This window comes from Lissotriton vulgaris, chromosome 6, assembly GCF_964263255.1.
Source record: "Lissotriton vulgaris chromosome 6, aLisVul1.2, whole genome shotgun sequence".
In the NCBI taxonomy this organism is placed as follows: domain Eukaryota; kingdom Metazoa; phylum Chordata; class Amphibia; order Caudata; family Salamandridae; genus Lissotriton; species Lissotriton vulgaris.
This window is the reverse complement of record NC_141694.1, coordinates 1,855,677,365-1,855,694,283: the sequence shown is the minus strand read 5'-3', so window position 1 is coordinate 1,855,694,283 and position 16,919 is coordinate 1,855,677,365. Positions and strand designations below refer to the sequence as shown.

Sequence of the window (16,919 nt, the reverse complement as noted above, 5' to 3'; positions counted from 1 at the left end):
CCCTCTTAAATACAGTAATGAGACTGCAAACATACAGGTATTAAACAACACTAAGAGCATACTCAATTTAAGAAATCAAGTCTTTTGGTACTGTGTGATTGTCTATCATCCCGGAAGCCCTATCGGTGATGGGCACTGCTGAACAGCTAAAGGGCCTGTTTGGACCCATGAAACAGAATTTTGGATTGGTTATCCCTTTTTCCTTGTCTACTGCTTGTTGCTGGAGTGCGCAATCAAGAATATATAAGTTTTTGTCCACATAGTAGGAGTGCCTTATATGTCTTGTCTTTAGCCCCGGCCCTAGCCCCGCCCACTTGCTACACTCATAGCTCGTTTTAAGAGTACCTGCACTTATTTTTTGCCATTTAAAGCACTGATGGAACGGGTACCAAGCTTCTCTCCTTCACAGAGCAGGTTTGGCATGGTGACAGCAGTGGGAGCCACCACAGAACAGGTAAAGCTCAGGAATTATCCGTGAGGCGTCCTCTCTGGTGTAACAGGCACAGCACCGTCTGCAGCAGCAGTGCAGACGTCTTTGCCTATTTGATGCATGTGTTTCATGTGGTTGAGTGGTTTGGGGAATGCAAGGATGGTTGAGGAAGGAAATGTTTGAGTATCAATGGTTGAGGATAAACATCTGTTATTTCAGCACAGACATGCCCCAGGGGGTGCACAAATGCAAATACATACGCCATTTTAGGGGTGAATGGCTGTAATGATGCATGAGTGAATGGATGCAGAAGTGGGTTGTGGAGTGAGTTGGTGGACATTTCGGTAGGTGGGAGACTGAATGACTAGTGAATTTATGTTTGATGAATGAAGAATCGGTGTCGATAAAAGGATGAACTGATGAGTGGAAAATATCTGTGGATGGAGAATACATGTGAAAGGAAAACGCCTGTGGATTGATGGGCATCTGTTCAAGGATGTATGGATCAAAGTCAATTTTCTTTACTTGGTATATGTGTATGCCTGTGGTGAGTGAATGGATGTGTGTACGTGTGGATGAATCTCGTCTTGATTTGCTCTGGACATAATTTTATTACTCTATGCCGGTTTTGTTTCTTATATTTACCCTGTAAAGTGCTCAGATACCCGCAAGGGTCTTGTTTGCACTATATAAAACCTTCAAAATAAATGAAAGAAAAAGATAATTTTTAAAACCAAGGTTTCTACAGAGTGGTGCCAGCCAATACTTCCTAGGTCTGCTATAAGCGGGGCAGAAGAAAAGCACATGCATTTCATTCTCCTCAGAACTCCCGCTGCAACCTGGGCATAATTTATCCTCTGTAGCAGACCATTTACTTGTAAAAACGTTTATGGGCAGGGTACCATACCTCCACTGAATAAAAAGTTTTCTTGCACTAATAGGAAACACAATGTCCATAAAGTCCTCAAACATATAAGAAATTTTGATGTCATGGTTATCCACAAGGGAACCCCACTCTAGGCAGTTAATTTTATTTGCTAAACCCGCAACATTCCAAGATAGTAAGGTCATCCTCTTTAGGACTTGAGTGACCATAATCCCCTTATGTGCTCCCTCTTTATGATTTGACTCGGTGGAGAGCACCCCTTCTGGAGAGGCTGGTCTAGCCTGATCCTCCAGATCCCGTACCTGGACAGGTCCTACAGTGTCTACATTAGGGTCGATCTGAGCACTAAAGGAACCATTCTGCACCATCTCTATGGCCCCACCTTCTCCCGCTTCATTGCCGGATGGAATCACCTTTTCTTCGCCCTTCCCAATGCAGTGCAGTCAATCTACTGCATCTAAACCAGTGAACCTATTCTGCAGCGCTGGGTAGCTCTGCCCAAACATCTGATCGTACCTAGCCCTTTCTGGTCTGGACCCCCGATGGTTTCTCACTAGGGACCATCCACCTGTCCTTTCTTGATAATTAGCTGGTGGATAGAAAAATGATAAAGGATAGGGCTGGATTGTTAAACTAGTGCTGTTATTACTCCAGTTACAAATATGCTCCACAGTATGTGGATCTCTGAAATTGACCAGGACGCAGTCTCCTGCAATAGTCTTAGGGCTACGTCCCACCCATGGGGCCCTACGCACCATAATTAGTTCACTAGTAACAAGGGAGGGCAGGGGTCTATTTGTATTTAACCAGTGAGAGACTTTATTTTTTAGGGACTGATATGATTCCTTTTCCGTGTTGTTTAGCTCAGGAATACCAGTCAGAACCACCAGGTACGGACTGGATTTCGAAGGTAGATCAATATTTGGAAGCGCCCTAAGTGCTCTAGGTGCTTCCAATGATAAGGACTGCCCATTCTCCATTTGGTTAACCACCCCAGAGGGACTACATTTACTTGGGTTTGCATGAGTATTGGCGCTGGGCACTGAGATTTGAACCAAGGGTACATTATTAGTATTGCTAACATTACCAGTCTCAGTTGACGTGGGCGAATTATGCACCGAAACCCCCAAGCAGCTGGTGCTTGCTGCTACATTTCTCTGATCTGGTATCTTAGCTTTACTTTTTGACAGAGACCCCCTTGTGGCCTGTTCAATTTGGGTAAGCTTCTGCTCAATGCGCCCTAGCCTAACTTCTAAAAGTCCAAGTAGAGTTTTGAGTAAATCTCCTATTTTAGTTATTACACAGTCATCAGCCACCTTGGTGCCCACAACAAGCTGGTCCGCAGCCCGAAAACATTGCTCCGCATCTGGTTGATTTGGTAAGTCAACTCCCTGAACAGTCGGGACAGCCGCGGCACAGCCCCCGCTGTCCACGGGTAATATAACTATCAGACACAGGTTTAGCTCGCTTTGATTTCCTTCTGCCGGCCAGAGATGCCACTGTACACTTCCTTTTCGAGGTGGCCCCCTGTAGGAGAGTGGGGTCTGCAATCCTATGGTCACCCCCGATTTTTGCTTTTTGCTTCACTGGTTTACGACTTTCCCTGGCTGTGGGCCTGCTAATCAGACCCACAGCCTAGCTGTTCTCTCTAAATTGACAAGCATGTACCTTAGGTGCATTTACCGATTGGTACTGGGCCACCTTATCAGTCCCTGTACAGCATACTTTAGGTATCCAGGGCATAGGTGTACCCAGGGCCTACCAGGGGCTGCAGCATGTATTATGCCACCCCTGGCTGGCCACCCAAATCTGACACAACTGGGTGCACGACAGCTGGGGCAAGGTGGTGTAATCACCCTTTGCTTTAGATATAGTATCCCTATATCTAACCCTAGAAATGGAAACATATATTCCTATCAGTCACTCCTATGGCAGGCCTTAACAATCCTGAAGGCAGAGTGCTTGGAATTATGTGAGATGGTGCTCTGGCATGAGCTGAGCCCGTTTGCAGCTTGCAGAACCAAGTCCTAATAGCTGTTCCATGATAACGCGTACCATATACTCTTAAGTGCATTATAATCCTCGCGGTTATTTGCTAACTTTGGTATCGCTTTATCAAAACATGTCGAGTAAGGTGTCATACGAATTGGAATACTAACTCCTCACCAATTCTGGCGACTGGGTTAGCATTCCACCCTTCTAGAGGGACACGACATGTATGTAACTGTGAACCCCGGTTAAAGTTAACTCGAGCCTCAGCATCACAAAATGGATGCTGCCATCACAGACACAAGTCTGACCTCCTGCTGCTGGGAGTCGTTCCAGCGAGGAGAGCTCGGACAAAGGGTTTTCTGTCAGGGGCGGTGCTAGCACCATCCCAGACAGGGCTTTGTGTATCCCAGGTAGGCAGGGCTGAGAGGAAGGTGACTGCAAGTGGCACCCGGGGCTCACTGTGCATATGCCGACTCAAACCAGTTCCAGGGGCACCCCAGCCCCTGAGCTGGGGAAAGTCCGGACAAGGGAGAGGGGTGTAACCACCCCCCTCCTGGTCCCACCCATGGGCAGGACCTAGTCGCGTGCCAGCCCCTTTTCTTAGGATAAAAGGTAGGAGCAGGCCCCCTTCCCAAATTAGGTAATCTTGAATCTTGAACTACTTTCCACGAAAGGAACTCTTGGCTTTCTTTGAAGACTCTCCCTTGTGGCTAAGGAGTAGCCAACCTGCACCCGCAGGCACCATCTAAGCATCGCGGTTTGCTGCACGTCCATCCTCCGGATCAAGACTGCCCAGCTCGATGAGACCCAGATTCCCTAACATCTCTGACATCTACCTGCATCATCAGCCCAGCTGAGATTCGTGGGTGTGACGAGACCTGAGGGACCGGCCATCTTCTGAAACTGCACGACGCTTAACCAGCACGACCGCCGAGGGATCCTCGAGTGAAGTGCACTGGGGTTTGAGAAGCCCTAACCCTGAGCAGCTCCAGCACCGAAGTCCAGCCCCCCAGCATCCACGAGATCTGCGTGGGGCCCTGCTGCTTTTTGCTGCTCACCGCGTTGTCCGGTCACTTGCCCGCTGGCTAGTGGCCCTCCTGACGACGTACCACGACGATTTCACCGCTGGTCTGGTTGCTCCAGACTGGCCCTTGCTCCCTTCCAAAAGAGGAGCACCCCGGACCCTCCTGGTCCACTCCAGACGCCATCTTGACTCCACCGCATGGGCTTGCCTTTGCCAAGGTTTGTTGCCCCCTTCTTGGGTCCAGCATCGCCGACAGCAGACACCTGCGTGGGACAGCTCGCACCTCCAGCCTGGTGGCCGACAACGCCTCCTTGCCAGTGTGACTGCAGAGTCCAGCGTCGCCCACTCACCTGATCGCGGTGACCTCATCCGGTGCCATCCTGGTGCCCACACAATCACTGGCTAATGATTAAGAACTGAGTCCCCTCTGCTTTCAGGTCGTCTCCATCACCCATCCAGGCTTGGATCACTCCTAACATCTTCACTGGTCACCTGCCAGCAACTTCTTCTTTCAGGCTCCATAGACTACAACGAGGATTCCCGACGTCTTTTGAACCCTATGCAGCCGCAGCCCCTGGGCTAGGTAACCCGAGCATTTCGGTGCTCCAACGCAGGTTCACTATCCAAGTGTCCAGATCCTTTTTCGTTTTTAAGTCTACCTAGTCGGATTCGTCCGAGAACAGTGACTTTAGAAATACTAGCCTCCATAGACTTTGTCCCCCATCCCGCGTGAGAGTGCACACTCTGCACCCGATCTCCCTAGGCCTCCTGCTCCTAACCTTAGGGTTCAGTAGTGTAGTCTTAGCGATCCTGAAGCCTCTGGATCTTGTTATTTACCTGATAGTATTTTGCATTCCACTTTTTAGTGTATATGGTTTTTCGTGCCCCTCGGGCATTTGTGTAAATTGTGCAACTTGAAGTATTTTCGTAAGAGTTTTGTATTGTGCTTAGCTCCCTGACTCATAAAGAGATCAGGGTAGACTTGTTATAAATAAATATCCTTTATTTTTCATAACAACTTGTGTGGTGTCCTTTCACTTGGTGTTCAAGGGGTATATGTGACGGTAAAACAGCTGGCTTAACACGCCCTCTAGAGTTTAGCCTGAAGACTGCTTTTGTCCACGCTACTAGGATAGCTGGTCTATAAGGTTGACTTACAACCAATCATCAATAAGGGTCGTTTGGTATGATACACAGTGATCACTAGAATAGTGAGCACTATATATCAGGCCAACTTCTCACACCCCCTTCTTACTACGACCCCGCACATAGGTAGGAGATTTTTCAGGGAGGTCGGCCAAGTCTAAAATATCCACGGACCCAGAAGTATCCAAAGCTAGAGAAGTGTTCAAAGGTTGCTGAGGGGAAGATGACAAGGGATGTTCCTCCACAAGGAGCGCCGGCGGGGTGTGGGTGACAGCCGTGACTAACGTTACTCCCGGTAACTGTTCGCGGTCTGGAGTGCGAGCATTAGCAAATTCGCCCATGGAGGAGCGTTTCGCCATGGCTAAATCTTGCAATACACGCCGCTCCATCAAGATTATCTCTAGGTTGATCACAGAGTTCGCCCTTGTTATAAAGTTATCCAGGGTACCTGTACTCTTGCCCCTAGCAGCCATGGTTTTATTCCTCAAATCCCGTCCCGCCATACTTTATCTGAGCAGCACACAGTCCAGCACCCAGGTAGATTCCCACAAAGGAGCACAGTTCAAGATGTTTCTCATACAGAAACATCACACTGCATGGACACAGCTAACACGCATCACCCTACACTCACACCAGTTCACGACTCACCCCGCATTCAACGGGCACTCCGGCCACGCAATACTCACACAGCTCAACTTACAATCTTCCCGACCACACACAAGAGCAAACTGGGACCCCGATCTCACATGGGCACACCTTTCACACAGCACTCACCCATCTCACCCATATCACCCTGCATTTAGACAGGCACACCTTTCATCCGGCACTCCCCCCTCTCACCCTGCACTTTCACAGGCACACATTTCATCCTGCACTCACACTGCTCACTCTACAATCGCACCACTCACTGTCTTAGGCCAAAATGAACAGGTGAAAGCAGATGAAGGCTGCAGGCAAGGGGGAGCAGCACAACAGTTGTGTTGAAGCACTGTGGGTCTGAGCAGTTGTGGGGATTGAAAAGAGACTGCTGGCCAAGGATGTAATGCAGGTAGGAGAAGAAAGCAGAAGCTCGAGAGGCGCTTGTTGGCCCCACACTGAGCCCCATTGACTTTCATAACCACCACTGTGAAGGAAGGGGGGGGCATCCACGGCAGAAGTGCTGCTTTTTTGCTTCTGAAGCAGTGATGTAGATGAGCATCTGGGCTCCGTCGGCATGCACAGCGATGGCCCTCTGCTGGGGCTGGTACAGGAGGGCAGAGGGTGCTGAGGCCGCAGTTCATCTAGGAGATGGGACCAGACTGAGGGGGGGCCGGTGAAGCTGGGGAGAGTGAACTGTGGTTTTAGGTTGGTGTGGTAAGACAGACTGGCATGAGGCTGTTACGACGCGGGCACAAAGGTTAAGGCTGCTTTTATCAGCACTTATGGAGTGCCAGGAGGGTTTTGCAGCTCATATGCCACTGCTGAATGTAGCAGCCACTTTGGGTGAGGCAAAAGCCCATACTGGGAACCTCCATACCCAGATACTTCTACCGGTGATACAGCTGCTGGCTCACAGAGCAATATTCTTAGCAAGTGCTATCACATCAGTGTGCAGGTGTCTTCCTTCGAGTACACAACCGTGTCATTGGGCTTTAATTGGGCAGCCATGTTAGGTGAGGAAACACTACTCAGGAGTCAATAGGAGCACAGGCACTCTTTCTCAGCAGAACCACACAAGTTCTGCCCAATCAAATGCAGTACTAAAGGTGAACATGTGGGTGCAGCCAATGCTCCTCTCATTGGGCTCCTTAGAGCTCTGTTTTCTGGTGATCAAACAAGATATGACGACAGCTGAACTGTCCAGCCAGAGCTAAAAAGTATATCACAGAACTCCTGAAACACAACCAATAAAGAGCTTAATAATCACAATATTCCAATATACATTAACTTAACTACATTAACACTTCAAGAATAACACTTACAGTTATGATATGTGTGTTCTGTAGTGCTGAAGATTAGCTAAAAAAGTGAAGAGCTTTTGATAAAAGTAGTCTTTTCCTTTAATGTTTGTAGTGTGCCATTCATACCTGCACCCATTGTGAAGCTGACTCCCTTAGAACATTTAGTATTATTGAATGACTGTGACTATCTGGACTTAGGTGGCAGACAGAGCAGAGATGGTCACTCTGAATACATATCCTTACTAGCAGAGGGCTACGGGCAAGCAGGAGCTTATGGGCCACAGCCGCGGGGCAGGGGTAGTCTGCCACCTCAGATCTCCCACAGTCTGTCCTACTATGGCTTCACAAACTGGGCCATGCCCAACCCCTTCAGCCCTTGAATTTCAGTGGCAGCACTAGTAAGCAACTACATACAGTCTCACCATAACGGGGGCCTCTAGGTTTTTTGGCATCACGCGTCTCCAATCTTGCCCGCTTCTAGGATGAGACACCATGGTTGAAGGAGTAGTCCTTGAGCTGTGTAGGCGGCTGCAGGATGGGGCACCCGGAGATGCAGCCATGAGTCTTTTGGTGAATGAAGGTACTAGGTGTTGGTGTGGCCTCATGTCAGACATCGGACCAGCTTCCTGGTCACTCAGCGCTGAGCAGTAAATGGGCCACCATGCACACCAATATCACCGCAGCACAATGGCGGTCACTGGATGCAGTTCGCAAATGTGGTGACTTCCATGGGCACAGGTCTTGGCGTGAGTGGTGACTTTCACCACAGGTACAGCTCTGGGTTTTGGTGGCCATGTGCACCATGAGCAAGGTGCAGCTCTTAATTTAAGCAGCAATGGTACCCGCGAGTGTTCCTATTGCATAAGGTGAGAATGGCTGCCAGCGCGTGATTCTCTCTTGGACCCGCATTTATGGAGAGACTACACTCACACTATTCAAATTAGCAGATTGCTCACTTCAATCTTTTTGCTCCTAGTAGACCTTACACACTAGAGTAGGTCTATTACCGACACTCCCTGGACAGTCATACCTCCTGCAGGCTTGACAGGTTCTTTCCCTCTCTCAGCAGACAGAATGTCCTCAGGTCAGCTCTTCTAACAAGGACAGACTCCAGGTAAGTACCCTCTCCTCGAGAAAGTTGGCTGTCACAAAACACCTGCTCTGTTTGCACAGCGATCCTTGGTAATGGGACTTGATCTGGAGCTACAAGGATGTAAGAGCTCTCACTTTTATACAGTTAAAGCAGATTGGAGTCAGAGAATCCACACTACCTATCTCAGAACAGGTTAGGGAAGGTTCTTCTTTCAAGTTTCCTCTCTAGGCTGCTCTCCAGATACAGCCGTTTGGTAGAGTGATGCTCCTCACAGCAATGTAGTGTCCCAACCAGAAGTACCCACAACAGAGGCACAAGGAGTCATGAGCTTTCTGCAACTGGCTTATCACTAGTCACACTGAACAGTGATCAGGATGAAGACAAAAGGCTGGCCTCGCCTAAGAGTTTGCCCTGAACAACAGAGACGAGCTGCTCCTCTTAGATGAAGTGTTTATGTAAATTTCTAAAGGAGACTGGTCTCCTCCCTCCAACTTCCACTCCCAATATCTGGGAAAACAATCTTACACCAAACTGTACACAGGAGCATGCTAGGGGCTTCCAAAATGGGACCCACGGGCCTCCGTTACTATGGGGCACTTACGCACATTCTTCATGAACTATATATGCCACAAGCTCACAAAATGCACCTGGGATGTTAGCACTAAGTTCTGGTTTACACATTGAAGCAAAATTTTGCACAAGAGGAGCCGCAGCATCAGAGATAGAAGGTCACGTCTGCAGATTCTCAAAAAAGGGTATGCAATCACTACGATTGCACCTGTGAAGCCCAAGATGGAGCAGTAATCCACTGTCAGCAAAATAATGGTATGCTTGGTGCACCCCTCCAGGTTTCAGGACAGTGCAAGACCTCACTCAGGTCAGGGACAAGGGTAGGACTCTATGCACGTTATATTAGTGTGAATCTAGGGCCAAAATACAACAAGCATTGGCAAAGCTAATAGGTTTCGCCTTTGTGACCTAAGTGTTAGCCATGCAGCACATTATCCTGGTACAGTGCCACTTGGTATTGAGAGCTGTGCAATTGAACATACCTGCTGGCAGCTGTGGTCATATCATGGTCTAGATTGGGGCATGTGCTGTTTTCATAATGGTTTAAAAAGGTTGTTGCTGATGGGTCTATTTACTCTGCTGCTCCGGTTCCCGTAGCGTGTGTTTACGCTATGGTACACAGTGAGACCCTTACAAGAACATGTTGGAGAAGAGTTCATGGTGCTATATGTTCCTGCCATATGCAGATAGGGGATGGGTATTCACATTAATATATTAGAATGCACCAGACACAGCAGCTCCGAGCGCTATGTGTGGTTGTTGGCGGGGGATCCTATGCATTAGTCCGTGTAAGATATAACAATTAGACCTAACCGCCCTGAACACCCCACCCGAATGGAGATCAGGAATTCAAGAGAACATACAATATCAGGGCTTTGGGGAGAGGAACACTGTCTTGCGTAGTGCTGTGCATTTCTGCTGCTTGGGCTCTCGGTGTCCTAGGGAAATTACAGGATCGCTCGAAAATAATTAAAACACGCTGTCAAGGTTGAACAGCAATTGTTGAAACACCTGAATACGCTTGCTAGGTGGGTAAAAACACATACACTACTTGCAACCAGTTAATTCATCAGCTAAACAGAGAAAGCACCAAGAATAAATGCAGGTGCACATTGTCTGTTACCAGAATGCAGCTGAACGTTGCTAAGAAACCGCATAACCCTGCAATGAGGACGAGTACTTGTTACGACAAAGAAATTCGGCAAAGCAATTCAGCGGCCACGGTGTGTGACATGGGCCTTCCTCTCAACATACACTGAGAGTGAATGCGCTCGTGTATAGAGTAACGGACGGTGTATTATGAATGCGATAAAAGAGGATATGGAAGAAAGCTACATTATTTGAAAACACAAGAATAAACAGAGGGGAAAATAACATGGGGGAGACCGAAAATAATGACCGCAATATAGTTCATACTTCAACTACTTCAACTAACCCGGTTTACTTTTGCTATAATCGCAACGCTTAACGTGCAGGTACCGCGATTATTGCAAAAGTAAAGAAATAGAAAACATCTATTTCTTTACTTTTGCTATAATCGCGGCACCCATGCTTTACTTTTAACATTAAAAGTGAAGCGCATGTGCCGCGATTATATTGACCCGTGAAAAACAGATGGCGGCTGCGCGCCTCAACGCAAGCGCTAGGCCTGTCAAATCGTGGGGTAGCAGCACTGTTAAAACCCACCTACAAAATGTCTTGCAGGGCAGCGCATGTGCTGGCTCAGCGAGACCTAAAAACAGGATAAGAGATAGTTGCAGCTGGGCCCTCAGAACAAGGCAACATAACTGCACACCTCAAATGGAACATATCCGGTTCAACAACATGTTCAGGCAAAATGATGGTGTTCCTAAATTAATATAACTTATTTTATGGTCCTTTCACTGCGTACATATTTAGTTGACATCAGTAAATCCACTATTTTGTGGATATTAAACAAGTATATATTGTGTCTCACTGTATAATCAATGATCTAAATATATATTATTTCCAATCACTGCCCATGTCTAGACAGCACACACACACACGCGGGAATAGCTGCTGCTCCCCCTGTAAATTGTGAGCTTGGATGTTTCATTATATTCTTATTCTGAAGACCCACAAGGTGACAGCGAGGAAAGATTACCGGAGCCAATAAAGCTAACAAGCCACAGACCCGATATCTGCCTTGCTCAAGGGAGACCTGCTGTATGGCCTGGGGAGTTGACCTTCAGCCTGAAGAGCTGAGAGTGGCAAGAACCCTTAACACGTGACAGAAGATTTGAATAGGGAGAGCTGTTGAGGGGTCTGCGGCTCTGATCAGACGCCTCAAGGTGACAAACTACAGCCCCGCTAGAGGAGTTCAGAGAATAAAGGTTCCGCCAGCCCCATTACCTGAATTGGTAGTACCTTACGTCTTCCTGACTCCTTGGCAAACCAGCAGAAGGCCTGCTCGTCACAGACCCTTGCTGGACCCACCTGCATTACCCACCAATTTCACTCTTCCTGCATCCCTTCCCACTGCTCAACCACAATTCCAGCAGTGCAGTGCATCAGATAACAAAACACAAAACCATTTACAGTCACTCGCCTTTAACCTTCGAACCACAGAAGGCGTCCTCAAGGTTTCAGATGCTTGTGGGCCAACAGCACCACCAGCAGACCCAGGTCCTCATGAGTATCTGTGCAGCATAGTTAACAACTCCTTGAATATTGGTATTTTTCCCAAAGGAACACTAAATGTCTTACGTAAAACCCTCCCAAAAACAAAAACACCTTGAGCCAAGAAATCCATTTAAGCTCTGGCCATTTTAGTCAAAAGGAGTGTTGATCAAAGAAAAACTACTTTCAGACATGCGAGAAGTTGGCCTGGCATATGCTGTCCAATATTCCAGTGGGCACCTTGTACCAGTCCAAACAACCCTTATTGATGGTTGGTTTAAACACAACCTATATAGAAAGCTATCCTAGTGGTAGCTGTGGAGAGCAGCCTTCAGGCTAAGTCTTGAAGGAATGCAAAGCAGCTTGTTTTACCAGTCTATAATCTCGTGAATGACCAAATGAAAGTAGAACCACACCAGGTATATATATAAAATATATGTATTTATTCTAAACACATCTCTCTAGTCTCTTTATGAGGCTATAGGCAAAAGTACATTCAGTAAACATATTTAGCACACAGTAAATTAGCGCAAAATATCTTGATCCCTAGTGGCATAACAAACCATATATTAAGAAAGTGGTATAAGAACCACGACTGACAGATTCAAAGTTTAGAGCCTTTAGACCCGCTGGGGCTACCAGGAACCACCCAGGGTGGTGACACAGGGGACCCACAGGGGACGCGTGCAGTGTCTAAACACAGCCGCGAATCACCATTAACTTCTATGAAGAAAGTCGCAGTTGGAATTTTAAAGATTAAGAACACTTTGAAGAGGACTTGGAGCAAACCCCTTTAGAACTAGGGGGTTCTAGAGTCAGCACCCAGGGGAGCATGGCAGTACTCGAGTTACCTCACCCAGGGAAGCCGGGTGCATAGGTGTCTTTTCGTGTCGGGTTTTGTTGTCGATTTCAATGGAGAGCGGCTGCAAAGTGCTGCTGGCGTCCAAGTGGAAAGTGTCCAAGTGGATCCAAGGGTGGATCGGAGATGTGAAGAACCTTAAAGCAGAGGGCACAGAGTCTGGGTCACTTGCCAGTGACCAGGAAGGCGATGAGCGGATGCCCACTGATGTCAGGCGATTTCAGGTGAAGAAGGTGAAGCTTGACTCATCAGCCACGAGGACCAGGAGGTGTTGACGATGACCAGGAGCTGGATTTGAGATGTCCCACGAAGGATGTCGAGAGCTGCGGTGTCTGTTTCCGGATTGGACCCAACCAGCCTTGGCAACAGCAATCCACGCAGAAAGCAAAGATTAGCTTCGGAGCAGACCAGCAAGGTCTGAGGGACTCACCTCATGGTAGGGAGTCAGGGCACGTCTGGAGAAACCAGGGAAGGCCAAAGGAAAGAAGAGTTACTTTAGACGGGACCCCCCAGTTCACGGACCAGGGATCGCGAAGGGGCCTCGAACAGAAATGCTAGAAGCGGGCTCACGGAACACTCGTGGAGTGTAGGCCCACAATCTTCTGTGCAGATGGTGCTCGGTCCTTGGACTACAAGTAGCCCAATGCACAACTTCGGGAAAGCTCAGGAAGTCGATGCACTAGCAGGAGTTACGGTCCCATGTCACTCATGAGGACTGCGGGTCTCAGCTTTACTGGGATCTCGTGTTGGCCTCTGAGAAGTCTGGAAGTCCGTGTCCTGAGGCGCAAATACTTCAGAGTCCGGCAGGAGCCTCAGAAATTCACACTGGCAAGATGCTTTTTGGTGCTTGAACAGGGGAGTGACTCCTTGACCCCAAGGAAGATTCTTCCGTCTTCTAGTCTTGTAGAATTTCTAAATTCCAGTATATATGTTGCAGAGTTTCGTCCATGTGTAAGCTGAAGTCCTAAGGACTGGTGTCCCATACTCATACTAAGTTAGGGGGTTGGACATACTCTGGGGCCCACCAATGAGAGGTTCTGGGGAGAGGGGTGGTTACACCTCTTTCCCTTTGTCCAGTTTCACGCGAGAGCTGCAAGCGTTTTGAACTGGGGTATGCACAGGGACACCAAGTGTGCCCCCAGCACTGTCTGAAAAGCATTCTCTGAATGCACCCACACAGCCCCAATACACTAAAGCCTGTCGGGGAGGTGGTTATACCTCCCTGTGACAGGAAATATATTGTCCCGGCCTCCCCTGTTGGAGTTTCGTCCAGCAGAAGGAGGTCAGACTTGTGTCTGTGGCTGCAGCATCCATTTTGTGATGCTGGGGCTCTTTTAAACGGTACAAAAGGGGGTGGTGATTGACTGAGCATCTGAGTCAATCAAACACTCACACCCAGTCAAAAGATCTGGGTTTAATCCATCACCGTTCTTTAGCCCACTCTGCCACCCCAGTTCAGACATGGCTATATGCAAATCAGTCTGACCCTGTGCCTCATGGGAACAGTCCAGCCCGAACTTGCAAGCCATGTCTTCCCTGGACCAGAAACAAGCTTCCGAGGACCGGTTTCTGGCATTCCAGCCGTCTTCAGCCCGGCTTGCTTGAATCCAGTGGCAAAGTGAGCAAGGGACTCACGTCTGAGTATACCCTGCCACACTTATGGCGGCCAAAAGCGGTACAAAAGGGGGTGGTGATGGACGGTGCATCTGAGTCAATCAAACACTCACACCCAGTCAAAAGATCTGGGTTTAATCCATCACCGTTCTTTAGCCCACTCTGCCACCCCAGTTCAGACATGGCTATATGCAAATCAGTCTGACCCTGTCAGGTAAGTGTGTACATGTCTACTCCCTCTAGAAGGGTGGAATTCTACCCCCGCTGCCAGGACTTGCGGTTGGAGGGTAGGATTCCAAAGTGTTTGACACCAAACACAACATGTTTCAATGCAGCCATTCCAAAGTTTGCATTTACCTCGAGGTTATAATGCACTTAAGAGTATATGGTCTGGCTGCATCACAGAACAGCCTCAGGGAATAGCGGGCGCGCAACACCCATTGAATTCACCGGGCTTCAGCCCCCCCCCCCCCTCCCCCCGTCGTGTGTGGCAGCCCGGGATGAGACAGTTCCCGGGCACACACAGAGCCGCACCCGAACGTTTCACAGGTCGTTACAAGACCATTTAAATGTTAATTAGGCCTTGCAGTTGTTTCACCCCTTCTAAGAGCCCCTGCAGCCCCACGCTGCCTACTGATGAAAGGTTCAGCCCCCCCCCCCCCGAAATTTGGCTCTAGTTGCGTCTCTGGGGAATAGGCTCTGAAAGCTGCAGAGGGGCCCAGCTCATGCATGGGCACCCTCTCACACAAAACCAAGCACTCTGCCTTCAGGATTGATAAGGCCTGCCATAGGAGTGACTTATAGGTTTATTTGTGTCAGTGATTAAAGGTAGATATAGGTAACCCATCTCTCAGTAAGGGGTACATGCACCACCTTACCCAGGCTGCAGTAGCAGACCTGTGGTGCCATTTTGGAAGGCTTCCCGGGGTGGCATAATACCTGCTTCAGCCCGCCCTAGGCTGGCCTCTGGGAAACCTATGCCCTTACCATATACTAAGTACCATATACTAGGGACTTACAAAGATAACCCAGTGACCAATCTGGAGTGTACCTAAAGTACATGCAATCATTTTAGAGAGGAAGCAGCTAAGCTGGGGTCCTGAATAGCAGGGCCCCAGCCAGACTTAAGTTGAAAAACAGTGAAACACCAGCAAAAAGTGGGGGTAACTAGAAGAAGCAGATCCTACTCTCCGACAAGACTGCCAAAAAGATTCTGGGCTGGCTGTGGCACAGACGCAGCGGTGATTTCCACTTTGGTTGATTTTAAAACCACAATGGATTAAAACTGGAGTACCGGCGCACCTATGGGTGAACCCTCCCTTGCCTTTGACACTGTTCATCATCCGAGGCATCTACAGAGACTCGACAGCATCAGAGGGCAGGGCGCAGAACTGGAGCAGAGGGCATCCTTTCTATCAGACACATCACCTCACTCCTCCCTTCTGGCCAGCTCCATTAACCCACAACTAATGTCCCGAAGAGCTTTCCCGCCTCTTAAAAATGTACCCAAGCTCTCTGCAGGACCTCCCCCCCCCCCATCCCCCCATCAACCTCAAGTGTTACTGTTATGCAGGCAATACACAGATCAGACAGACTCAAGCTTAACTGGACAGTGCCTCAAATGGTCAAATAATGCACAATACCAACCGCAGCAATATAACACGTCACAATTCAAAATATTCATAGGTGGTACATGGATCAAACACCACCATCAACAATCTGGCCCCAGCAACCTGCCCGACGCCAAACAACTGAGCCAAAGTGAGGATTCTGGGGGTAAATCTGGACTCCAGTCTGTCACTCATAATCAGACAGAATGTGTACAGTGCGTTTAAATTGCAGCCGGTCACTTCTTTGCCTCTTATTTCCATCCAAGATATCTCTGCCTGCATTGCTTGAAATGCTTTTCCCGCCTCATTTTTGGGGAGTCTTAGCCCTCCACCCCCGCGAGGTTGGGTCTAGTTGAGCCCCTGCATCTCAGTGTAGACTCGTCCTTCTTGTCACCGAGGGGTTGTCTAGTCTTCCTGGGCGCTACACTTGGCATCCTGATAGTAACTGATGCATCCTTCTTAAGGGCCACAGTTTGCGTCAGACTTGGGCACCAGGACCCCCTCCCAGCAGATCAGCGGGGGTCACCTGGGGTTCAGCTTCCACTTACCTCCCACTTGCCCGGGTCCGGGGTGTCGATGACGTGCTTGTACCTCCGTGTCCTCCTCATGGCTCCCCTGGGGCAGGGGTGGCTCGAGGCGGGTGTGAACCGGCCCGCTCGCTGGGGTCCCTCCTCTCGGGGTCAGAGGTTCCTGGCTGCTGTCTCGGCCCTTGTCATGGGGGTCTGTCTCTTCAACTCCCAGCTTCTAGGCGCTGCGCGCTGGTGTCTCTGCTCCTTGCCCCAGCTCTCCCTGCAGCCTCCACCCTCGCCGTGCGCCCTGAAGCCCCTCCAGCCGCTCTGGCCTCCACAGAGGCCTCGTGGCTCCAAACTTTATCACATTCTCCCGCTAATGATTAATCCGTGTTGTTAACCTTCGAGCCCCCTGTGTCTCCCGCTGCCCCCGGGCTTATGGCCGGCCTGGCACACGGTGAGGCGCCAGGGCGCGTAAACACCTGCCTCGCTGCTCTGCGCCCCCTGCCCCAGCAGCGCCCAGGCCCAGCCTGCGTCACTGGTCCGGCTGACAGTGACCCCTGGCACGTCCGCCATGTCTGGGGACGGGAGCACGTGCCCTGCGCG

The 16,919-nt window shown here is 49.2% G+C and overlaps 1 protein-coding gene across 1 annotated transcript in view; it reads right to left on the bottom strand.

Annotated features, from left to right (window-relative positions):
* The window catches only part of GCKR (glucokinase regulator), a 164,259-nt gene extending 147,565 nt beyond the window's left edge, over positions 1 to 16,694 (bottom strand). The window contains exon 1 of the mRNA XM_086928175.1: positions 16,353 to 16,694. Within this exon, the coding sequence (XP_086784301.1) occupies positions 16,353 to 16,412 (60 nt within the window). The 5' untranslated portion in view covers positions 16,413 to 16,694. The remainder of the gene's footprint in view (positions 1 to 16,352) is intronic.
* Positions 16,695 to 16,919: the final 225 nt, after the last annotated feature.